This window comes from Tursiops truncatus, chromosome 8 (genome assembly GCF_011762595.2).
Source record: "Tursiops truncatus isolate mTurTru1 chromosome 8, mTurTru1.mat.Y, whole genome shotgun sequence".
In the NCBI taxonomy this organism is placed as follows: Eukaryota; Metazoa; Chordata; class Mammalia; order Artiodactyla; family Delphinidae; genus Tursiops; species Tursiops truncatus.
The window spans coordinates 52,839,040-52,865,588 of NC_047041.1; the positions used below are offsets into that span (position 1 = coordinate 52,839,040).

Genomic DNA, 26,549 nt, shown 5'->3' on the forward strand with positions numbered 1-26,549 from the left:
GAACCCGAATGCTTGAGCTGTAAGTTTTTCTCAAGCTTGATCAAGCATCAGTTTCTCACAATCCCAGAATCCAAAGCAAAGGGAGCTGTAATCGATTTTTAAATATAATTTGCACACACAAAACAAGTCACAGCAGCTCATACAGAGTTCACAGGCTAAATTCCTTTCTCCAAACAAGGGCCTTGTAAATTACAAAGAAAAGACAAAGATCCAGGAAAACAGCAATTATCTTGATTAACTAATTGAAATGGAAATACGTTAAATAATTCAATTTTCCCCCCATTGCCCAATGGAGCTCTCTAATTCATTATTTAGCCAATACAGGGGTTTCTTTGTCTGAGCAAGTGGGTACACTCAATTAGTTCCCAAGGTCATGCCCTCAAGTCCCAAACTGAATGCTTACACATCACTGCAGCCATTACTCTCAACCAGCCCTGAAACTGAAAACCATTTCCTACATCTCTACCAGAAAGCATCCTGTTCCTCCCTCCCTGTCTTCCTTGATGAAATATACGGCCATATTTGATGTTTTATGAAGAATTCCAAAGTATCCACTTGATAGCTATACTCAGGAGTAGAAGATAAAAGCCCTAAAAGAAAAAAGTGAAATTCACTTTTTTTTGAGATCCTACTGTGTGCCAGGCTCTTTCCCATTTAATCTTCACAGCAACCTCAGATGGTAGGAATTATCAATTCCATTTTTTACAGATGAACAAACTGAGGCACAGAGAGATTAGGTAACTAGTCTAAAATCACACAGTGAGCGCATAGCAGAGCCAAAACACAAGTCCATGTTCTTTTAATTACACTAACTGGGTTCACCTAAATTCTTTGCAACTTAACTATATGGTAGGGATTAAAATAGTACCTTTTTCATAGGGCTAGTCTAAGGTTCAAAATTTCAATGAGATAAAACATGGAAAACTCAGTGTCTGACTCATCATAAGTACTCAACTGATAGCTGTTGCTGTTGTTGTTATTATTTCAAGCAGTATTAATATTAGTATTTCAAGCAATATTAGTGGCAGTACAAGTAATTGCAGAGATGATGTTTGGGCATGGAAGGTACCCAAGGCCTCAGAGCAGCTGTGAGTCACCTAATCAAAGGAGCAGACAAAAGTTGTAATTGAAGTAGGTAGAAATTAGAGGGCAGACCAGAAGAGCAGAATCAAGTGTCAAGTCTGAGGGATCAAGGTATGAACTAGGAAAGGGGTTAGATCCTTGAGAATATCAAAAATGGGCTGGAAAAAGACATGCAGAGTGGGTCAAAGGTTGTGAACATAGCAAGGATACCAGATACCTATTTTCACTGGATGTTTGCCATGTGATTCAGGGGCAGACTGGCTTCCACACCCAAGTCTCAACCAGACAGAAATAACACCTGATCTACTCCATTTCAGGGCCATTATGGGGATCAAAAAACTAAATAAATACTGAAAGTGAAAATACTTTGCAAACTATGATGCTCCCAAGAAGTAACGGTCTGATATTATTATCATTACGGTAATTCTCAGCACAGATTTGGACAGATTTTGCCAACGCACATTGCTCCAGTGAATTTCCCACTTTTAGCTCCATGAGGCAGCTTAATGGATTCCAAACCCAAATGCTCTAATATTCTTTTTTAAAAAATCAGCCCAGGCTTCCCTGTTACATGGGCTATTACTGAAACAAGTTTCAAGTTGGCTTTATCGATCCTCTCAACAGATTAATACATCTAACATAAACACCACACACTTTAGAACAACTTGACTTAAGAGTTTATAATTCTGGGGAATCAAGGTTACTTTTCTTCCCTCAGCCCACAGGTCTGCTGGTAGGAAACCTCAAAGGGGTCTGTAATGCCTTCTTCATCTCCAGCGTGTGGCATCATTAATTTCAGGCTTGGGCTCCTGGGCAGATGACATTTGGTGACTAAGAAAATGGCCTGATGAACTGAGGCGGGTTCCAAAATTGTCTTGCTGGTTAGGCATGAGTAAGTTTCATAGGGGCAAGTGGTTCTGGCATCCCATGGTGCCCTGTGACAGCCCCTGTCATCCTTATGCTCGAGCTAACCACTCTGAGATCCTAACTAATGTATCTCTGTACAAGCTTGGGGCTTGCCACCTAGTAGATGCTCAGTAACTATTTTATGAATGAAATTCACATTCAGGAGAGAAGGGGGATAATGAAGGGAAGAAAAAAACATGCTGTAGCGAGAAAAATACTAGGTTTACATCGCAGCTCCAGCACTATCAGTGCTCCCGGCGGGAAATTGAATTCAGTTCAAATGGTTCCAATGAAGAGACTTGGCTTCCAGTTTCTGCTTGAGGATGTAAGAGCTAGAAAGAGCATTGTTCCCAACCTTACAATGAAAATAAGCCAAACAAATGGCAAATTCATGAGTTTTCCTTGAACTCCTTCTCTGAAGTCACAGGGCAACCAAGTGGCCAAATCCAAGGAGAGACAGAGTGTCACATCGCAGACAAGATGTGAGCGCTAACTTACCTGGTAGGTGCAACCAGTCCCTGGAAGGAAAAGTTCAGCTTGGTGAATCTATAAAGGCTCAGTGTGTACTGGCAAGAGAGTATGAAGCCCTTGGAGATTGCAGAAATTGGGAGAGTCCACATCCTCCGGAACTTTTCTCCACAAACCCCGCTCGGTACTCACAGAAAAGACTAGGGAAAGATGTAAGAAAATATCCCTTGTGGTAGACCTGGGGGAGGGGTACAGCAGCTGCTGAGGGAGGGGCACAAATTTCTGCCTGCTCCACCCAGACCCCTCTCACCTGATCTCCCACATGGAATAAAAGGCTTAATCTGTGGAGAGGAGGGCAACACACACTATTCTACTTAGGTACTGGTGGAAAACCATAGCAGCTGAATGAAGGAAGAAAAAAATTTCCAACTACTGCTGGAAGAGGAGCAGGAATATGTAATGGGCCCAGACGGACAGCCTGAAAGGGGCAGGAGCATTGAAGAGGCCACACCCCTGAGACTCAGGGACACGTGCAAATATAAGATTGAGGCTTAATCAGAACAAAAGAGAATTCTCTCAAGCTCACCAGCCACCACCACTAGCTAAAAAGCTAAACATAACAAGGAAAAGCAGCCTACTACTGGGAAAGAGATACAAGAGCCTAAAAAGAGACCCTTTCTAAGGCCCGGCACAAAGAGGGGTCCTGAAACTGAGAATAGAATAGACACATTGAAAGAAAACCCTCTGGCAAACCAGTTTCACATTCTAAACTCAAGGTATTGCTGGAGGAATGTAACGCCTGTGATGCACTAAGGTTAAGCGTAGAAGTAACAAATTTCAAAGCCAGCCCAAATCCTACCTAAATTAACTTAAACTCTCTCACTAAAGTTTGAGCAGAAGGAAACTCATACTCATACCCCAAATCTATTACCTCATTGTCTACTGTGTTACACAAGATGTCACACTTTCAACTGAACATACAAAAAGGCAAGAAAAAGCAATACACTCCCAGTAGACAAAGTAATCATCAAAACCACACTCAGATATGACACAGATGTTGAAACTCTCTTTCAGGAATTTAAAATAACCAAAAATTATGTTAAAGGTGCGAATGGAAAAGGTGAACGGCATGCAAGATCAGGTGGATAATTGAAGCAGAGAAATGAAAACTAAAAGAGAGAATTGACTGGAAATGCTAGAAATGAAAAACACAGTTACAGAAGTGAAGACTGCCTTTGATGGGCTTATCAGTAAACTTGACACAGCCGAGGAAAGTAGATAGGTCAATAGAAATTATCCAAGCTAAAACACAAAGAAAAAAAGAATGAAAAAAATACAGAAAAGGGCACCAAGAACTGGAGAACATCAACTGCTCTAATATACATGTAATTGGAATTCCAGAAGAAGAGAGAAAGAACAAGGCAGAAGAACCATTTGAGGAAATAATGGTCGAGAATTATCTGTATCAAACCACAGACCCCAAATCCCAGAAAACACCAAGCAGAATAAACACACACACACACTATACACACATAGATCTATGCATATCATATTCAAACTGCTGAGTACAAAAGAAAAAGAGAAAATCTTGAAAGCAGCCCCCCAAAAGGCATTTTTTACAGAGGAGCAAAGAAAAGAATCACAGCAGACTTCTCATCAGAAACCATACAAACTAGAAAACAGAAATGCTGAAAGAAAAAATCTGTCAACCTAGAATTCTATATCCAGCAAAAATACCTTTCTAATGAAGAAGTGTTATTAGAGGTATAGGCAGGGATAAGGGAACCAAGAAAGGACAGTGAAGCATCCAGGCACTAAAAACAGTGAACAACTATTACCAACCCTCAGGGTGAAGGGCAAGGCAGGGAAGGAATACGATATTGTTACTTACTAAAGCCCAGTGGAAGCTGTAACCATGAAGGAGAAGGCATCTGGTAGAAGCTGTAATTGTGGGTGGATGCACCCACTGTTAGAAATATGACACCAAAGGACATGGAGAGTAGGGAAAACTCCTCCTTTTGACCTCCAGTCTCTTGCCATTTCCTGCCATTGACTGAACCCAACCAGAAGCAAGCTATCAAGGGGCCCCAGGGATGCAGTCTGCAGGAGTCAGCCCCTCTGAGCACAGAGAAGGGCAGAGAATGGATCTGAGGAGGGAACAGAGAATAAACAGCACAGACATTGACTGGCTCTGTGACATTGTACACATAAGTGGCAGAGCCAGGGTTCAATGTCAGATCTACCTGAATCCTAAGCACTTACCACCAGATGCATGGCCTCAAGTATAACATCAGTGAGAGCTAAGACCTGAAGTGATAGGGTGGACCAGATCTTAGAAATCCTGAAGACTACAATTCATTGTTGGGACTTAATTCTATGGGAAATGGGCAGGAAGGACAAATTTTTATTGCAGAAGGCAACAAGTAGCCTGGTTCTGCTGCGGTTTTGGAGCAGCTGCAAATGGTTTAGTGATGCCAATCTCTTACGGTGACCTGGGGTCAAGGGAACCGTTGGTGTGCATGGGCTGTGAACTCTAGTTATTCACAGAGGTTACAGTGGCCATTTCCTCCATTTCCTCTTGTTGGTGATGGTGTTGTTTGAAACAATCATAGATGAAAGTCGTAAAAATCAAATCTTTATTTTCAACTAAAAAGTCCCTGATCAGCAAAAGTTTAGTATCAGAGAGGCAATGTGGCATTTTCCTCACCAGCCACGCATAGCAAAATGGCTCGAGATGTGAAGTATTGAGTGTGAATAAGAAAGCTTTGCAGTGTATGTGAAGATACCCTTTAGTGGTCCTCTTCTGAGAGCCAAGTTCACAGCCACTCTATGAATCTTTTATGTGTGTTCTTTCCTCGTGCTCCAAAGATCCTTTGGGAAAATGAGTGAAGAAAAGTCAGTGAAAGGCAATCGTAAAAAGCCAATCACCTGGCCGTCTCCATCATACCCCCAAGGTGGGGCTCAGCATCACTGCAAAGTCAGCTGTAATGGTAGCAAAGCAAAGCATCTGGAAGAGAAAACTGTCAGTTTTCTTGACCCAACTTGAGATTTCCAAACCCAATTTTTTCTTTAACATAGTTGAACAGAAAGGTTTTGATCTGAAATGGCACCATCTTTATGGGAAGCTTGATGAAAGAACACAGACTTTAAGGTCAGACAGACCTGACAGAATCTACGTTCCTCTGTCAGCTGTGTGAACTCACTCAAGTGACTTATCCTTTCCAAGCCTCGGCTTCACCAGTTGTGAAATGATGATAATAATGCCCACTTTCAAGATTGGTCGTGAGGGCCTCCCTGGTGGCGCAGTGGTTGAGAGTCCGCCTGCCGATGCAGGGGACACGGGTTCGTGCCCCGGTCCGGGAGGATCCCACATGCCGCGGAGCGGCTGGGCCCGTGAGCCATAGCCGCTGAGCCTGCGCGTCCGGAGCCTGTGCTCCGCAACGGGAGAGGCCACAACAGTGAGAGGCCCGCGTACCGCAAAAAAAAAAAAAAAAAATGGTTGTGAGCACAGTGCTCAGTACCTAAAATGTACTCTATGAATATTAATGAATTTGCGCTTCCTCATATGGAAAGTGAGAGGTAATAGGGATGGAGTTCTTAGTTATTCTCATCCCAGGTCTTAAAAAAACAACAATGTCTACTATTTATTTATTTATTTATTCATTCATTCATCCAAGAATTATGTATTGAGTACCTTTTATATGCTGGGTCCTGCTTTAGGCACTAAGAATACAAACAAGGTCCCTGTCCTCATGGAGCTTATATTCTAGCGGGAAAAGAGAGACAACAGTCAAGTAAACAAATAAACAAGATGATAAGTGAAAATGGTAAAATAAGATAATGTGGTAAAGATGGGAGGACCCATCAGAAAAGGTGATCAGGGAAGGCCTTGCTGGAATAATAACTTTTGAACTAAAACATGAGTCATAAAAGGAACTAGCCCTACCAAGATTGGAGGGAAGAGCATTCCCAGCAAAGGGAACAGTCAGTGTGAGCACCCCAAGCCTGGTTTGAACTCAGTGTGTTTGGAGAACAGAGGCAATTGTAATGGAACAGAGGAAGTAGGAAGGAATAGGGTTCAAGGTGAAATCAGAAAGAGGCAGGAAAGAGCAGATCATTCAACCAACACTCATTCACATTATTGAGCATCTACTATATGCTGGGCAGTCTCCTAAATTCTGGGGATACACCAGTGACTGAACAAAGTCCCTTCAGGGAGTTGATAGTCTGGTGAGGGCAGTCTCATGGGGTCCTTGCAGGCCCTGGAAGGAATTTGCATTTAAATATGTTACCGTGTTTCATCTTCAAGTATCTCTCTGAGACAGGTATTATTACCCTCATTTTATAGAGGAGAAAACAGCAGCACACAAGGTTATGTTATATAACCTACCTGAAATAGCATCATTTGTGATAGGAGTTGGATGGTTAGCAGAAAAACAGAACTGAGTGCCCACCCTCTAGGGTTGCATTGCTAGCAAGTGTAGAGCCTGGATTCAAAGCCTAGACCACCTGGCTCCAAGGACCTTCCCACACCAACATGTTCCTTCTGTTCCTCTCCAACGGAAAGGAAGAAAATTAGCCAGTAATTTAAGTAAAGCTGCAACAGACTTATCTAAGCCATTGTCCAGAAGTTGTCCCTCATGGGGCCAAGGTTTGAGGCAGCCACTTGTAATCCAGGGAGCGCAGACAGAGACCTGTCCCCGACACCCTGTTGGGGAGCACCAACATCCTTTCCCTTAGCAGCTCTGTAGCAGGAAGAGAAAGGGCCCCACCAAGGGGGCCACAGGGCAGAGGTCAAGGTCCAGAGGATGGGCAGCTCCAGCTCCTCCCCGCAGAGGCAGAAGCAGCAGCGTTCTGATGGCATAATCACAGGTATTGATCAGGCGGCAGAGAGATCCAGTGGCATTTCTCAAGCTCCAGGAAGTGCTGAAATGAATGAATAAGGGACAAGAAAATTCTATAAATTGGCTGTTCTGTTGGACGTTCATTTAATTAAGACATTCAGTCCTTCTAATGGAAAATGTGAGGAATGGAAATTACTGTTTTTGGCCATCTCATATAAAATAAAAGCAGATCTTGAAAGCAGGGGGCCTTTTCATTGTATCGTCTTCAGGCTCAATTTAATTATGTGTTACAGGCCACCTTCAATAATAATTACGATTGTCTGCCTTCATGTAAAGCCTCTTTCTATCTTGGAGACTAAAACTCTGGGGAGATGCCTACGGAGATTGCTCAAGTATCGTTTAGTGAAGGTGCTTGTTTCCCTATTTGTGCATTCAGCAGATGTTTATCAGGGACCTACTGTGTGTCAAGCCTCTGTCAGGTCCTGCAAGGGGTAGCGTGTGAATGAATGACAGTCTGTCTTCTCCCGCAGAGCAGGAAAGAGGCCTCACACGTCCAGTCATGCATTCGTTTATTCGTTCAGCCAACACTCCCTGCCCGTCTTCTCTCTACCAGTCCCCATGCCGGGGAAGCTGAGGCGAACTAGCGGCCAGACCTCCAGGGTGGTGGACTCGAGATCCCCAGTCTAGCTGTCTGACTCCACGACCCTGTCCTGACTCAGGCACTCCGAGGCCAAAGTAAGAGACAGGCTGTGCGTCAGCTCTTACGATGCAGGGGACACATTCTGTGATAGAGCTGTGCCAGAGTTTAACTGGGAGAAGAGCTGGGGAGACCAGGGAGGGCTTTATGAGGTGACCTGTGAGCAAGGCCTTGATAGAAGTAGTATCGAGCCGACATCTGAGCCCTAATTAATAATCTATTCAGTCTTATTTGTAAGACTCCAAAACTCCATTTTAAGTATCTTGCGTGGTATAATAAATCTTTTTTATCCAGTTAGGTCAGGAAATGAGATTAATAAAGAGTGTGTACATGGATCACAGGCGTTCAAAGAACCAGACTAGAACAGCATACTCATCCCATGAAACTGTTGGACTGAACTGGATCTTCCAGTTGATGTCAAAGATGACTTGGGATCTGACAGCACTCAGCTTACTCACAGACCACAGATACAGTTAAGGTGACCAGGGCAGAGCCAGTTTGGGGGGCGGGGGGGTCTTGATTTTTGGCTCAGAAATTTGGGATGCCCTAGTAATATTTTACTGAAAAGGCCTAGAGGTTGATATTGGCAGATGTCCTATAAATGAGATGCTTCTATAAATGCCAGTAATTTTAAAAGTCCTCTTCCGCAAGGTGGCCATGCTTATGAGGCATTACTTGGTTTGTCACAGCACTCTTCTGATTATGAAAATAATCCATGTTAATTATAAAAAAATCTTGGGAGTATAAAATGCATATAAATAAGCAACTAAAATCACCTGTAATTCTCCCTCCCAGAGATAGCCACTGTAAACATTTTTGTGAAATTCCTTCCTGTTCAAATTTCCAGCAGCCATGACGGGTTAAGAAGGACACCAGCCTCTCCCAGAGTTAAAGGGAGCAGAGCTGTGAGCCTCTCCAGGTGAGAGAGGCCTCAGGACAGACATTCCAGATCTTTACCCCAAGACGCTCCCTCCTTCCTGCAGCAGTCTCTCAGAGTCACTCCCTCACCTGGCTCTGAGGGGCACTCTGTACCTTTCCCTCCAGTCCAGGTCAAGTCACGCCACCACCCTCCGTTAAGCCAGACTGACCTTTCCTTATAACAACCTGATTCAGTACAAAGGAAGAAAAATGAGAAATCATGACAGGAAACAGGTTTCCAAACCCCTTAACTGCCTCTAAGAGAACCCAAAGGACTAATACAGCTCCACAGCCTTGCCCCACCGAGCTCAGGTCTGACGTATGTGGTCGAGACCCCGGCTTTTCTCGCCATCTTGGAAAGGGCTTCCGTTCCCCTTCCTCAGGCCTCAGCACCAAAGATGCAACTCTCCCAGAGCCCCTTGGCCCTTCCCCCAGAGTCGGTCTCAGGTCAAGGACTTGAGCAATTCATTCCAAAGACCTTCACCAACACCTCCTCCGCACCAGGGACTATTACCATTTGGTGTAAAGCGTGCCGTGATCAGTACCAGCCAGAGGGACAGAGTTGGCAGATGGCAGAATCCATGCGGCATTCAAATCTGACCTTGAACAGAAAACTGCTCAGCAGAGGCCTGCCTAGTCTCACCTACCAAGTCTCACCTGAAACCATAGAAGCTGTGGGACCCCAGCGTCCCATCAGGAAGCCAGGCCCAGCCGAAGGCATCACAAGAAGAGCAAGGATGGACTTGAACTTTCAGGCCTTTCATTTCACCATGATTAAAACCCTCAGGGGCCAAGAGGACAGCTTTACCCCAGTATTAAAAGCCAAGCAGGAAAAAAAGCCCAGTGGGAGACCCAGAGTACATGAGGGAGACGTATACAGCTGAACCCACGCTATAAGCTCGAGCCTGAGTAGAAGTCAGAAACACTGGCGTCTGGGCGAAGAACTTTTTCCCCATTCACACGCAAGGGCAAAAAGGCTCTTTAAAACCTACCTTTTTACACGTCAGCCTCCCGTAATTAGGAAATGTCAGTAGCCCGCTCCCCGCTCTCTCCCAGTTACTCTGCAGCAGGTAAGAGAGCACACGTGATGGACACTTGCAAATAGACAGTACGGAAATGCTCCCTGAAGACGGAGCATCAAGCGGTGGCTTGGAAGCAGACAGAGCTGAGTTTGAATTTCGACTCTACCACACTTAGCTGTGTGACCTGGAGCAGGTGACCTCACTTTTCTGAGCCTCCTCCAAAAAGGAGCTAATATGTACCTTTTAGACTAGTTGTGAAGATTAAATGAAAGAATGCCTGAGCATTGTACGACTAGCACCATACCTGAACAGTATGAACGCCATAGTGTAGGTGGTGAATAATTTCAGGTATTTCTTTTAGTCTCATCAGGAGAATGGGAAGGAGAATTAAGATTCAATTAGGATGCGTCAGAAAGACCACCCCAGAGTGAAGCTGTGAGTGTTGAGCGCCACAGATACATAGCTGACTCGTGCCAGATGTGAAGAAACCTAGATGTGAAGGGGTTGCTAGAGCCCATCTGTCTAGCCTGCTTATGTGGCAGCAGAATCCTGGTTGGAATTCAAAGTCCCCTTTTCCCAGGATCTGTAGCTTCCTGGATTAGGGTTAGGGTTATCTCCAGTGCTGCTCAGAAGAAACCTACAGTTCCTGGGGGTGGGGAGGGGGGTGCGGGCGGCGGTTGAGCCAGTATTCAAGCAAGCAGTTTGACTGCTCGCCTCTGGGAGTCACCCAGCTCTAAGACTCTGGGTCTCACATGGGCACCATCATCTCACCCTTCGTGGGTGACATAGTGACAGGGCACTTCCACATCTTGCTCACAGGAATCCTGGGTGGTGGGTAGGGCAGGGGTTATCATCTCCACTCTATGGAATTAGGAAAGCAAGATTCAGAGAGGTAAGTTGTTTGCCTACAGTTGAATATCAGCGGGTGGAGTGGTGTCCAAGGAGATGCAGGAGACGTGGAAATGTATCTGACCAGAAAGAAAAGCAGAACATGCAAAACCATGGCATAAGGTAGAACTTGCCAAGTTCCAGCAATGGCACAATTATATTTCTGTTACTCAGAGCCACCCCTTGGATTTCAGGTACGACAGCTTTGGGCGCCTGACCAATGTGACATTCCCTACTGGCCAGGTGAGCAGTTTCCGAAGTGATACAGACAGCTCAGTGCATGTCCGGGTAGAGACATCCAGCAAGGACGATGTCACCATAACCACCAACCTGTCTGCCTCAGGTGCCTTCTACACACTGCTGCAAGGTAAGCCAGGTGGGGGCTTGGGGTCTTGGAGACCATGGGGTGGGGAGACCCCTTTGAAAGAGGATGACACAAGAAACAAGCTGCTACTGCAGCTGCCCAAGAACAGAAAAGCATAACAACTGGTTTCTCTCTGTATTGCCACCTAATTTGCAAAACACACCAGCCTGAGCCCTGTAAATTCTCTCCCTCAAGCTTCAGAGTAATATTTCATTGTCTCATTCCATTATCAGCAGAACAAAGGGTAGAGAATCCATTAGCTGCTAATCCAGGTGACCTCGCTATCCTGCCATTCTAATGGCTCCCGGATTAAAGACTGACTCTCACTCTGGTGCAGATGAGGACAAGGGACAAGAATAATTACACCTAATTATGAAAGGGATTTGGGCGTGGAGAAGGCCTCCCTGAATCTCAGGTGAGAGCGCTTTGTTACTCTCCTAGGATTCTATAAAGAAGAGCCCCTTCTCTGTGTCCATCAAATAATCCCTGATATAAGTTGATCTTTTAGCTTCAGATAAATCACGAGGATGAAACCTCGCTGTGAACTGTCTGCCTCAGTTGTTCTCATGGTCCCTGGTGACCCAGAATGGACCTTGCAGCTTTGTTGGACTTAGTAAGCATGAGAAAAAAGAAGCCATCACTAGGGAAAGCCTTGCTTGATGTTTTTTCCCAGCCTCCAGATAGCTTTCCATACTCCCAAAAGCTTTGACACAAAGTAGTAAAAACAGCCTTGGCCTGGGATTCAGAGTCCCAAATTCTAGTCCTAACTCTGCCACCCCATCACCATGGCCCTCAAGTTTGTACTCTGGGAAAAGAAAGCAAGTTGAAGCCACATTGAATGGTGCAGGGCAGTGCAAAGAGCAGCAGTTCTAGGGCAGACACACTGGGACCCCTGTGCCTGCTATACCAGCTCCAACCTGTGTGAATTGGGTGGAGTTACTCTTCTCCGATCCTCAGTTTCTGGGTCTGGGAAATGGGGCTGAATTACAATTCCTGCTTCCTAGGTTTGCTCAGACAATTTCTTTCTTTTATTTTTTTTTACTCTTTCAATTTCCAATTTTTTTTGAATTTTATTTTATTTTTTTATACAACAGGTTCTTATTAGTTATCCACTTTATACATATTAGTGTAGACATGTCAATCCCAATCTCCCAATTCATCACACCACCACCCCTACCCCCGCCCGCCACTTTTCCCCCTTGGTATCCATACGTTTGTTCTCTACATCTGTGTCTCTATTTCTGCCTGCAGACTAGTTCATCTGTACCATTTTTCTATGTTCCACATATATGTGTGAATATATGATATTTGTTTTTCTCTTTCTGACTTATTTCACTCTGTATGACAGTCTCTAGATCCATCCACATCTCTACAAATGACCCAATTTTGTTCCTTTTTTATGGCTGAGTAATATTCCATTGTACATATGTACCACATCTTTATCCATTTGACAGTCGATGGGCATTTAGGTTGCTCCCATGTCCTGGCTATTGTAAATAGTGCTTCAACGAACATTGGGGGCATGTGTCTTTTTGAGTTATGGTTTTCTCTGGGTATATGCCCAGTAGTGGGATTGCTGGGTCATATGGTAATTCTATTTTTAGTTTTTTAAGGAACTTCCATACTGTTCTCCATAGTGGCTGTATCAATTTAGATTCCCACCAACAGTGCAAGAGGGTTCTCTTTTGTCCACACCCTCTCCAGCATTTGTTGTTTGTAGATTTTCTGATGATGCCCATTCTAACTGGTGTGAGGTGGTATCTCATTGTAGTTTAGATTTGCATTTCTCTAATAATTAGTGATGTTGAGCAGATTTTCATGTGCTTCTTGGCCATCTGTATGTCTTCTTTGGAGAAATGTCTATTTAGGTCTTCTGCCCATTTTTGGATTGGGTTGTTTGTTTTTTTAATATTGAGCTGCATGGGCTGTTTATATGTTTTGGAGATTAATCCTTTGTCCGTTGATTCACTTGCAAATAATTTCTCTCATTCTGAGGGTTGTCCTTTCGTCTTGTTTATAGTTTCCTTTGCTATGCAAAAGCTTTTAAGTTTCAACAAAGGTCACCTTTGTTTATTTTTGTTTTTATTTCCATTACTCTAGGAGGCAGATCAAAAAAGATCTTGCTGTGATTTATGTTAAAGAGTGTTCTTCCTTTTTTTTCCTCTAAGAGTTTTATAGTGTCCAGTCTTACATTTAGGTCTCTAATCCATTTTGAGTTTACTTTTGTGTATGGTGTTAGGGAGTGTTCTAATTTCATTCTTTTACATGTAGCTGTCCAGTTTTCTCAGCACCACTTATTGAGGAGACTGTCTTTTCTCCATTATATATCCTTGCCTGCTTTGTCATAGATTAGTTGACCATATAGGTGCATGGGTTTATCTCTGGGCTTTCTATCTTGTTGCACTGATCTATATTTCTGTTTTTGTGCCAGTACCATATTGTCTTGATGACTGTAGCTTTGTAGTATAGTCTGAAGTCAGGGAGCCTGATTCCTTCGGCTCCAGTTTTTTCCCTCAAGACCGCTTTGGCTATTTGGGGTCTTTTGTGTCTCCATACAAATTTTGAGATTTTTTTGTTCTAGTTCTATAAAAAATGCCATTGGTAATTTGATAGGGATTGCATTGAATCTGTAGATTGCTTTGGGTAGTGTAGTCATTTTCACAATGTTCATTCTTCCAATCCAAGAACGTGGCATATCTCTCCATCTGTTTGTATCACCTTTAATTTCTTTCATCAGTGTCTTATGGTTTTCTGCATACAGGTCTTTTGTCTCCCTAGGTAGGTTTATTCCTAGGTATTTTATTATTTTTGTTGCAATGGTAAATGGGAGTGTTTCTTTCATTTCTCTTTCAGATTTTTCATCATAGTGTATAAGAATGCAAGAGATGTCTGTGCATTAATTTTTTATCCTGCAACTTTACCAAATTCACTGACTAGCTCTAGTAGTTTTCTGGTGGCATCTTTAGGATTCTCTATGTATAGTATCATGTCATCTGCAAACAGTGACAGTTTTACTTCTTTTTTTCCAGTTTGTATTCCTTTTATTTCTTTTTCTTCTCTGATTGCTGTGGCTAGGACTTCCAAAACTATGTTGAATAATAGTGGTGAGAGTGGACATACTTGTCTTGTTCCTGATCTTAGAGGAAATGCTTTCAGTTTTTCATCATTGAGAATGATGTTTGCTGTGGGTTTGTCGTATATGGCCTTTATTATGTTGAGGTAGTTTCCCTTTATGCCCACTTTCTGGAGAGTTTTTATCATAAATGGGTGTTGAATTTTGTCGAAAGCTTTTTCTGCATCTACTTAGATGATCATATGGTTTTACTTCTTCAATTTGTTAACATGGTGTATCACATTGACTGATTTGCGTATATTGAAGAATCCTTGCATCCCTGGGATAAATCCCACTTGATCATGGTGTATGATCCTTTTAATGTGCTGTTGGATTCTGTTTGCTAGTATTTTGTTGGGGATTTTTGCATCTATATTCATGAGTGATATTGGTCTGTAATTTTCTTTTTTTGTAGTATCTCTGTCTGGTTTGGTATCAGGTTGATGGTGGCCTCATAGAATGAGTTTGGGAGTGATCCTTCCTCTGCAGTTTTTTGGAAGAGTTTGAGAAGGATGGGTAGCTCTTCTCTAAATGTTTGATAGAATTCACCTGTGAAGCCGTCTGGTCCTGGACTTTTGTTTGTTGGAAGATTTTTAATCACAGTTTCAATTTCATTACTTGTGATTTGTCTGTTCATGTTTTCTATTTCTTCCTGTTTCAGTCTTGGAAGGTTATACCTTTCTAAGAATTTCTCCATTTCTTCCAGGTTGTCCATTTTATTGGCATAGAGTTGCTTGTAGTAGTCTCTTAGGATGCTTTGTATTTCTGCGGTGTCTGCTGTAACTTCTCCTTTTTCATTTCTAATTTTATAGATTTGAGTCCTCTCCCTGTTTTTCTTGATGAGTCTGGCTAATGGTTAATCAATTTTGATTATCTTCTCAAAGAATCAGCTTTTAGTTTTATTGATCTTTGCTATTGTTTTCTTTGTTTCTATTTCATTTATTTCTGCTGTGATCTCTATGATTTCTTTCCTTCTACTAATTTTGGGTTTTGTTTGTTCTTCTTTCTCTAGTTCCTTTAGGTGTAAGGTTAGATTGTTTATTTGAGATGTTTGTTGTTTCTTGAGGTAGGATTTATTGCTATAAACTTTCCTCTTAGAACTGCTTTTGCCTCATCACATAGGGTTTTTTTTTTGTTTTTTTTTTTTTTGTGATACGCGGGCCTCTCACTGTTGTGGCCTCTCCCGTTGCGGAGCACAGTCTCCGGACGCGCAGGCTCAGCGGCCATGGCTCACGGGCCCAGCCGCTCCGCGGCATGTGGGATCTTCCCGGACCGGGGAACGAACCTGCGTCCCCTGCATCGGCAGGCGGACTCTCAACCACTGCGCCACCAGGGAAGCCCTCACATAGGTTTTTGATTGTCGTGTTTTCATTTTCATTTGTCTCTAGGTATTTTTTTGATTTCTTCAGTGATCTCTTGGTTATTTAGTAACGTATTGTTTAGCCTCCATGTGCTTTTGTTTTTTATGGGTTTTTTCCCCTTTAATTGATTTCTAATCTCATAGCATTGTGGTCAGAGAAGATGCTTGATATGATTTCAATTTTCTTAAATTTACCAAGGCTTGATTTGTGACCCAAGATGTGATCTATCCTGGAGAATGTTCCGTGCACACTTGAGAAGAAAGTGTAATCTGCTGTTTTTGGATGGAATGTCCTATAAATATCAATTAAATCTATCTGGTCTATTGCATCATTTAAAGCTTGTGTTTCCTTATTAATTTTCTGTTTGGATGATCTGTCCATTGGTGTAAGTGAGGTGTTAAAGTCTCCCAGTATTATTGTGTTACTGTCGAGTTCCCCTTTTAGAGCTGTTAGCAGTTGCCTTATGTATTGAGATGCTCCTATGTTGGGTGCATATATATTTATAATTGTTATATCTTCTTGGATTGATCCCTTGATCATTATGTAGTGTCCTTCCTTGTCTCTTGTAACATTCTTTATTTTAAAGTCTATTTTATCTGATATGAGTATTGCTATTCCATCTTTCTTTTGATTTCCATTTGCATGGAATATCTTTTTCCATCCCCTCACTTTCAGTCTGTATGTGTTCCTAGGTCTGAAGTGGGTCTCTTGTAGACAGCATATTTATGGGTCTTGTTTTTGTATCCATTCAGCGAGCTTGTGTCTTTTGGTTGGAGCATTTAATCCATTCACGTTTAAGGTAATTATCGATATGTATGTTCCTATTACCGTTTTCTTAATTGTTTTCGTTTGTTTTTGTAGGTCCTTTTCTTCTCTTGTGTTTCCCACTTAGAGAAGTTCCTTTAGCATTTGTTGTAGAGCTGGTTTGGTGGTGCTGAATTCTTTTAGCTTTTGCTTGTCTGTAAAACTTTTGGTTTCTCCGTCGAATCTGAATGAGATCCTTGCTGGGTAGAGTAATCTTGGTTGTAGGTTTTTGCCTTTCATCACTTTAAATATGTCATGCCACTCCCTTCTGGCTTGTAGAGTTTCTGCTGAGAAATCAGCTGTTAACCTTATGGGAGTTCCCTTTTATGTTATTTGTCATTTTTCCCTTGCTCCTGTCAACAATTTTTCTTTGTCCTTAATTTTTGCCAGTTTGATTACTGTGTGTCTCGGCATGTTTCTCTTTGGGTTTATCCTGTATGGGACTCTCTGCGCTTCCTGGACTTGGGCATCTATTTCCTTTCCCATGTCAGGGATGTTTTCGACTATAGTCTCTTCAAATATTATCTCAGGTCCTTTCTCTCTCTCCTCCTTCTGGGACCCCTATAATGTGAATGTTGTTGCATTTAATGTTGTCGCAGAGGTCTCTTAGGCTGTCTTCATTTCTTTTCATTCTTTTTTCCTTATTCTTTTCTGCAGCAGTTCATTCCACCATTCTCTCTTCCAGGTCACTTATCCATTTTTCTGCCTCAGTTATTCTGCTATTGATTCCTTGTAGTGTATTTTTCATTTCAGTTATTGTATTGTTCATCTCTGTTTGTTTGTTCTTTAATCTTCTAGGTCTTTGTTAAACATTCCTTGCATCTTCTCGATCTATGCCTCCATTCTTTTTCTGAGGTCCTGGATCATCTTCACTATCATTATTCTGAATTTGTTTTCTGGAAGGTCGCCTATCTCCACTTCATTTAGTTGTTTTTCTGGGGTTTTATCTTGTTCCTTCATCTGGTACATAGCCCTTTGCCTTTTCATCTTGTCTATCTTTCTGTGAATGTGGTTTTTATTCCACAGGCTGCAGGATTGTAGTTCTTGCTTCTGCTGTCTGCCCCCTGGTGGATGAGGCTGTCTAAGAGGCTTGTGCAAGTTTCCTGATGGGAGGGACTGGTGGTGGGTAGAACTGACTGTTGCTCTGGTGGGCAGAGCTCAGTAAAACTTTAATCGCTTGACTGCTTAGGGGTGGGGCTGGGTTCCCTCCCTGTTGGTTGTTTGGCTTGAGGCAACCCAACACTGGAGCCTACCTGGGTTCTTTGGTGGGACCAGTGGCGGACTCTGGGAGGACTCACACCAAGGAGTACTTCCCAGAACTTCTGCTGCCAGTGTCCTTGTACTCACGGTGAGACACAGCCACCCACCGCCTCTGCAGGAGACCCTCCAACACTAGCAGGTAGGTCTGGTTCAGTCTCCTGTGGGGTCACTGCTCCTTCCCCTGGGTCCCGATGCACACACTACTTTGTGTGTGTCCTCCAAGAGTGGAGTGTCTCTTTCCACCAGTCCTGTCAAAGTCCTGCAATCAAATCCCGCTAGCCTTCAAAGTCTGATTCTCTAGGAATTCCTCCTCCCGTTGCTGGACACCCAGGTTGGGAAGCCTGATGTGGGGCTCAGAACCTTCACTCCAGTGGGTGGCCTTCTGTGGTATAATTATTCTCCAGTTTGTGAATCACCCACCCAGCAGTTATGGGATTTGATTTTATTGTGTTTGCATCCCTCCTACTGTCTCATTGCGGCTTCTCCTTTGTCTTTGGATGTAGTGTATCTTTTTTGGTGAGTTCCAGTGTCTTCCTGTCGATGATTGTTCAGCAGTTAGTTGTGATTCCAGTGCTCTCGCAAGAGGGAGTGAGAACACGTCCTTCTACTCCACCATCTTGAACCAATCTCCTCTCAGACAGTTTCTTTAGACAATATACATAGAGTGACCAGCATGGGCCAGGCACATAGTATTGCTTAGAAAGTACTTGTTGGATTAATTAATTAACAGGCATTTTGATTCACCGGAAGAAAATAACCATATATTTTCACAACCATTTTTCTTCCCAAATGTGGTCCTGTGCCTTTACCAAAGCTCAAAGGACAATAGCAGTTCTCAGTCAAAGAAAGAGAAATCAAGCCCTGGAATTCCTTCCTCACCAAGCACCTTTAGCGATGGGTTGGGACAGACCCTAGGTGTTTATGCTCTGGCTGGGTTATTGGCAAGAAAAGGTACCAGTTCCAAACCAGCCAGGGTTCTGCCTGACCAAGAACAGCAGTGCAGCTGATGACATGCAGACATCGTATCCTTCAAGCCTGTTTTCTTCCCTGTGGTTAAGAATTGTCTCCTCTGCTCCATACGTCTAAGCCGGCTTTCAGCATTTTTCTCAAAAGTTAATGCAGGCCTTCCAATATTTAGACAACTTTTTAAATTCAGAAGTGCCACATCTCCTCAGTTTTAAAATGTACCATCGATTTAATAACAACTTTTCAGGTGAGGGGGTGGGGAGAGACACTGCTCAAAATCCATACAAGGGCTTAAGACACATTGCAATTTCAGAAACACTAAAACGTGAAAAGGAAAAGTACGTCTCAGTATCCAGGAAACGTGGTACCTCTTTTTCTCCTTTGGGACCTGTGCCAAGCTCTCCTTTCGTACCAGGCTCAGATCCTCAGTTTTGCAGCCACCTCAGTAGCGTCTTCGTGAAAAGCTCTTTTGGTTTCATCTTACGTCTGAACTATGGGAAGCAATAAGAAGTAGCTACTAATGAACAACAGCCTTGGGAAGTCACAGCTCCCATTAAACGGGGATCGTTTGAGATGGGCCTCGACAGATGCTGCTCCATCCAAAGTCACCATTAATGGACATTATGTAGATTCAGCAAGGAGCAGCTTCAGAAGATAAATTGACACCGGCCTTTTCACTGTTCAAAGGAAGTAAAATACAGATTGTCAGTGAATGATGCATAGCAAGTTTGAGGCAGATTGTAGAATTCTGCATGCGCGAGAGAAAGGGAGAAAGATGGGGGCAGGGGGGTGGGAGAGAGAGAGGCTGATCTGATGCCATCCTAGCAGGGAAGATTCAGTGAGGGTTACCTACAAAAACCACATCCTTATTGCTTGACATAGCCTAGTATATATCTAGTTCCATCCAGCAAATATTTACTGAGCACATGTAATAATAATAATGATAGCTAATATTTTGAGCACTTAGTATGAAGTATATTTTTAGTGTTTTACATTCATCATCCTTTTTAATCCTCACAACAACCTTCTGAGATATTATTAATATCTCCATTTTCCAGATGAAGATAATAGGCATTGAGAGGTTAAGTAGCTTATCCAAAGTCACCCAACTAGTAGGGTATTTGGACCCAGACAAATACGCTCTAGAAAACATTCTGTTAAGCACTGATCTAAAAGTAAGGGGGACCCATTGAAGGACCACGATCGGTACTAGAAAAGTTCACTCTGACAGGCGTGTGAAATGGGGCGGTGAAGATAGAGGAGAGATGACTAGAGATAGATGTGACAGTGACCAGCACAGTGCCAGGCACACACAACTAGTAATAGCTAACATTTACGTAACACGCACTAGATGTGCAGTACTGCTCTCAGCTCTTCATATTCATCTTCCTGCTTACTCCTGTGAGGTAACAGTACAATTAGTATCCCCAGTGTACAGATGAAGAAACAGAGGCATGAGAGCTTAAGGAATTTGCCCAAGGTCTTGCAGGAAGAGAGCAGCAGAGCTGGGACTTGAACCCAGGCAGCCTGGCTCCAGAGTCCACGCTCTTAATCTCTGCAATAGTGCCTTTCACGGTAGGCACTTAGGTATTTGAGAATTCATTCACTCACAGAGTGGTGAACCCCCCTACCCCTCAGCTGCAGGACCACTAATGAGACCAATAAAGAGGCTAAGGGAGGGGGAGGCATTTGTTCCAACCAGGGGAACAAGGGAAGCTTCTGGGAAGAGATGACGTTTAAGCAGAGTCTTGAAGGAAGGGCTTGGGCTAGCACTTATTAAGCATAGGGGCAGTGCAGGAGAAGCAACAGCAAGGAAGGGCAAGAGGCAGGTGACTGCGGCGCAAACGCAAATGTTTCCGTGTTTAGAAAAGAACACAGTGTGCATTTTACAGCTGAAATTTACTTTTTCTCCAGAAGGTTCTGTTAACTAAAAGATCCTAACCAAAATGTTTTAATCAGATTTAAAATTTCAAACTCAAGCCTGTTTTTAAATCATTGTCATATACACATATATGACATATACACACATATATGTATATATAACAGCAATTTAAAACATATATATATATATATTTGGCATTCTGTCACTGATACACATATTGTACGTATTTTTCACCTTGTTGCAAAGAGTGTTATTACCCTAGTGGGAGAGGCTTAAAAATGTTCAACCCTGTGCTCTAGTAATCCTACATTTAGGAGTCTGTCTTGATTAAATAACCCCAAATGAAGACATTGATTTATCCAAAATGTATATTTTTAAGAAAGATATAATTCACATACTATAACATCCACCCTATTAAAGAGTATAATTCAGCAGTTTTTAGCATATCTACAAAGTTGTACAACCGTTACCACTAATTCCAGAAATTTTTTTATCAGCCCCCAAAAGAAACCCCGTACCCATTAGCAACCACACCCCGTTCTCCCTTTCCCTCACTAATCTACTTTCTGTCTCTGTGAGTTGGCCTGTCCTGGGCATTTCATATACATGTACTGATGCGTACAATATCTGGCCTTTCGAGTCTGCCTTCTTTCACTTAGCATAATGTTTAGAATGTATTTATCTGCAGTGTTACCTGTAATTATGCATAGCTGGAAATAATCAGAATATCTCTTTGAGGGCTGGTTAAATAAATTCTGGTATTTCCAGGCAATGGAATAACATGCAGTCATTAAGAAAAACATTTATGGAGATATTCAAGGATATAATACAATGATCAGTGAAAAACCTCCGTAAGCAACCATTTTTAACTGTACATGTATTCAGAAATACCCTAAAATCTAGGAATATACCAAAATATTTACAGTGGTTTCCTTTGGGTATTGAACTCATGGACCTCCATGTATTTTCCTGGTTTTCTTCAATGACAGTGTTTTGTTTCTGTAGTCAGAAACATAAACACATTTAAACACCACACCACTGCCTCTGCTGTACACACACCTCCCTCCGTCCTCCACCCTCCTGAGCAGAGTCCATCCCTCTTGTCTCCCTCAGACCAGGTCCGCAACAGCTACTACATCGGGGCCGACGGCTCCCTGCGGCTGCTGTTGGCCAACGGCATGGAGGTGGCCCTGCAGACGGAGCCCCACCTGCTGGCCGGGACCGTCAACCCCACCGTGGGCAAGCGGAACGTCACGCTGCCCATCGACAACGGCCTCAACCTGGTGGAGTGGCGGCAGCGCAAGGAGCAGGCTCGCGGCCAGGTCACCGTCTTCGGGCGCCGGCTTCGGGTGAGCAAGGCCTCCAGCAGGTCTCAGCCCCTGGGGGTGGTTGGATCCTGGGGGGAAAGAAGGAGGAGGCATCTGAGAACCGGACTCTTCTTGAAACCGTCCCGGGGAGAAGGTGTTCCTGGGCTTCAGTTTCTTCATCTGCAAAGGGGAAAGTAAGTTAAGCGACTAACCCACAACAAGAGGCTCGTGTATCTTTTCAGTTGTGCTAGTGAAAGGATCACTGGCTTTGATGTTAGTCAGACTTCCGGCTTCTGTTATTCCCTGTGAATTTGGGCAGATCCGCAATCTCGTAAAGCCTCAATTTCATTATCCGTAAAATGGGGGAGATCAAACCAATTTACAAGTGGCTACAAGGATTAGAAATAATACATAGAGTGCCCTATACAGAGTCTGGCACATAATAAGTGGTCAGTAATACCTATTCTAGTTGTCCTTTTATTGTTATTCTTATTACTGTTATTGTTACTACTGTTGCTAACATGTACCAAGAGTCAGTTTAGCTCTTTGGAACCTAAGCCACATTCTCCTTCCAGGCAGAGTTATCCTTCCTAAGACAGCAGAACGACCCCACCGTAGCTGTCACTGCCAGGGGGTTGGCATCTACAGTGTGGCATCTCAGAGCACTTCTCAGTGTGTGGATGCCCTGAACCAGCCCTTTTTCTGCCTGACTCCCATGTCTCTATAGTGTGGCCTCTGCCCCGGGGCCAGATTGCCCAGCTTCTTTTCCCTCCAACTTCAGAAAGGAAGGCAATGGGGAGAGTGAAAACAGAGGACCCAGACCTGGCTTTCAGCACAGTGCCTTGCAGACCACAGGTGCTCCACGGAGACTTGCTGAGCTGCAGGGTACCACAGGACTGAGCCACATGCCCCTGACTCCTAAAAGCCACAGAAGCATCCTCATGCAACACGGCCAGCGCTGTCTTGAGCCCCCCGCCCTTTCTCACAAAGAAAGTTCACTTCAGCCCCTGACTCATGCATGGGATAACCAAGGTCCAGAGAGAAAAGGAATTTTTCCTGATTCACACAGCTGGGCAGCAGTAATGACTAGAAATAGGCACCCTGTCTCATAGTGTCATTCTCACAACAGATACAGAAACAGTAGGTTACTTATTCAATGTCACACAACTAGAGCCCAGACAACAAGGTTTCCTGTGTTCCTCAACAGTCAAGAACTCAAGCAACTATCTAATGTGGGAAACAGCCTTCCACGGGCTCCCCAGAGAAGGCCTAGCTTTCTTTGTTCTCTGTGGGACACCATCCGTGGCCTCACTGAGCCCCCTGTGTGAATTCTCCAGGAGCCCTTCATACACATCTGAGGCAGTGAGCTGAGGCAGTGAGCTAAGTGACCAGGGTTTATCCCTGCCTGGGCCACATGTGTAGCCCTGAGCAGCTCCTCTGAGCCTCAGATTCCTCTGCAGAAACCAGATGATACATTTGAAGCACCTAGCCCAGCGCTGGAAGACCCCAGGTGCTCAATAAATGGCAGTAATTAGTGCTATTAGGATTTCCTCTCTGCCGTGTAAACTGGACCAAAAGTTTCCCAGGCACTAACTGGTCCCTCTCCTAGCCTGAGATGAATGACAATCCAGTCAGGCGGCCGCATCTCCGAGTCCTCCCAAAATAAATGGCCACCCACAGTGGCGGCATGTGGAATTAGAATGTTAGCCGGGTGCACCTCCCCATAATGGAGCTCATTTTTAATACAACTGGGAACTTTTTTTAAGAAAGAAAGATGTAAAGTAATCTCATTGCCGCCACTGCTGAGCACAGGAGGCATTAGGTGGTTCCCCAGTGAGCTGCTTAATTCAATTTTATTCATTTTGCAGCAGAGGTGTAGATCCTCTTCACTGGGGGCCCTCCAGGAGGTGAGGGGGGTGGCTGGCTTGGTGGTACCACCTTGGGGGGAGGGCCCCCATCACTGTTGGCGGTGCAGACCCCACATCTTCCCCTGCCCTCTCTGCAAAGAGCACAGCTTCAGCCTCCAACGCCTCTGATTTTTCATGGCAATTGTCTGCCACACTGTTTTTGCTCCTGCAATTGTGTTTGATTACCCCTGGGAAGGCAACCTTATTTTAACCAGGCCATTCACAGCTCAAGTCGTCTCAGCACCATCATTATAAATCTTGATTTTCAAGGCTTTAGAATTTGTTTGGGGAGAAGGGGGAGACACACATGTCTCTACTTCCTCTGAGAATGACCGCGATCATCTGCTGTCATTTAATGGAAATAACTGCAGCCATTAACTCAGTACCTTCTATATGCCCAGCGCTCCGCTAGGTAATTTACTGAGGTGTCTTCAATCCTCACAACAGCCCTGCTGTTTCACAGGGGAAGAAATTGAGACTCAGAGAGGGAAAGGCACTGGCCCAAGGTCACACAGAAAAAAGTCGGTCACAGAGTTGAGGCTGGACTCCTGGCCTGATTCCTAGACTTGAGCCCTTTTCTACCACACAGGGCCCCAGAGGGCCTTTCATTACCTTAATCCACATGTGCGGGTTGGCATCATATGTCCTGCATCGTCTGCTCTCCTCTTGGGGCTTCTTACCTACTTGTCAACCTTAACCAGTAACTAATGGAAGAGTCCGAAAATGTGCCCAAATGCCCCACCAGGCCCAGCACCACTTAGAGGGAACCAGCATTCTAGCTTCAGAGTACCTGGCAGTGTTTCAGGGACAACTGGCGCCCCTAAGGGGTGGATTCAAATATAGAAACAGGCCTCTGAAGTATATTTCATAACTAAAATATGAGAAACCTTGGTTTACTGCTACCCCTGTGGGACCCCTGTATTTCTGACTCTGAAAGGAACCTGAACTGTGTGCTGACCTAGCAGCCCAGGTAGAGATCATACAGTGGGCTCCTGAGTCTAGAGGAAGGAGCAAAATGTTCCAAAACCTAGGACAGTGTCTCCTGGCAACCCCCAGTCAGAGAAGCCATCCCAGACTCAAACATACACTGCCTCCCAGGGCCTCCAGGAAGAAGAAGATGTCTTGAGAGCTAACTGAGGTGACCAAGAAGCCCTAATTGTGGTGGCAGAGGGCAGGAGAGACCCCAGAGGGGACGGGGAGTCCAAAGCCCTAAGAAGGGCTGGACTTGCTAAGAGGACCACACATCATATGTTGGCACGTTGCAATGGTGAGAGTCAAATCCAGACTCGGTCACTCACCAGCCATGGGACCTGGAGCCCATCCCTGACTGTGGTCTCCCTGGTATCAAACACGAGTGCAAACACTGGCACATAATAAATGGGGTCAGGCACTGATTTGCTGGGCCCACGTGGCCTCTCCCTTTTCAGGAGGGAGTCAAGAAGGATCTGCCTTTCTATCCTCATTAGGAGAATCATATTAGGAAATGGTGTAATCGTTTCTGCTACTCTTTACCCAGCATCTGCATTGTCTTTATCCTCACATCAGCCCTATATACTTGGCATGATTATTCCCATTTTACAGATAAGGAAACTTCACAGAGCTGACAAGGACAGAGCCAGGACCCAAACCCTTGTCTGTTGACACCCACGACCTGCGCTCCCTCCTCTCCTCGGGAGCTTCTCAGACCAAGTTCTCAATGTCTAGATTAACTCTCTCTTTCCTCCTACCCCTTCCCCAGGTTCACAACCGGAACCTCCTGTCTCTGGACTTTGACCGTGTGACACGCACAGAGAAGATCTATGACGACCACCGCAAGTTCACCCTCCGCATCCTGTATGACCAGGCCGGGCGGCCCAGCCTCTGGTCACCTAGCAGCAGGCTGAATGGTGTCAACGTGACCTACTCCCCAGGGGGCCACATTGCTGGAGTCCAGAGGGGCATCATGTCTGAGAGGATGGAATATGATCAGGCGGGTCGCATCACATCTAGGATCTTTGCTGACGGGAAGACCTGGAGCTACACGTACTTAGAGAAGGCAGGTGTCTGTCGCCCTCCGTCACTGGCCTTGCCATATAGCAGCTCCATCACTGTGGCTCAGCCCATGGCCAGGCCCAGCCTGCTGACCTCGGTGGGATGGGTCTGACCCATGTGGTCTCCAAAAGGAAATGTTCAGGAAAATCCACATCAGCGTGCCAGGGGGTCCCGGGTGGTGTATGGATGGATTATGGCGATGGGGTGGTAAGTGGGGGGTCCTGGGGCAGGAGCATGTGAAAGTCCCACCCAATAGGCTGGAGCTAGACCCAGACACTGTCTGGACTTACAGAGCAGGATTTCGGGTCCAGACCCAGGCAGGGGTCTGCTCCCAGGTCTAGGGCTCTTGGTGTGATCTGGTCACAGAGAACAAGGCAAAAGCCTGGGGATTAGTATTAAGCAAGAGGTGCTTAATCCTGAGCTTCAAGTGCTAGGTGTGGCCTTAGTATGTCCCTTCTGCTTCAGGTCAGGATTCAGTTCATCCCAGGGACTTGGAATCAGAAAGGGCCTGAAATCAAAAGTTGGTCCCAAATAAGAGAAAATGCTAACTTTGATGCCCAGATGGCTTTAGGCCTTTTATCTACTGACTTATTCCTGAAACAGTCTGTAATTCATGCCCCAGTTCTGATACCCAGATCTTTACGTAATGTTTTGCTCCTGGTCACCTGTCCAGGGCCTAGGCTCTGACTGATCTGTGATCTGTCTCCCCTACCCTGTGCAGTGTTCACA

The 26,549-nt window shown here is 44.4% G+C and overlaps 1 protein-coding gene across 1 annotated transcript in view; it reads left to right on the top strand.

The window, feature by feature from the left end:
• Positions 1-26,549, top strand: part of TENM4 (teneurin transmembrane protein 4) — a 739,181-nt gene that overhangs the window by 696,917 nt on the left and 15,715 nt on the right. The window contains exons 29-31 of the mRNA XM_073808362.1: positions 11,021-11,193; positions 21,689-21,924; positions 25,528-25,824. Coding sequence (XP_073664463.1) covers positions 11,021-11,193; positions 21,689-21,924; positions 25,528-25,824 — 706 coding nt within the window. The remainder of the gene's footprint in view (positions 1-11,020; positions 11,194-21,688; positions 21,925-25,527; positions 25,825-26,549) is intronic.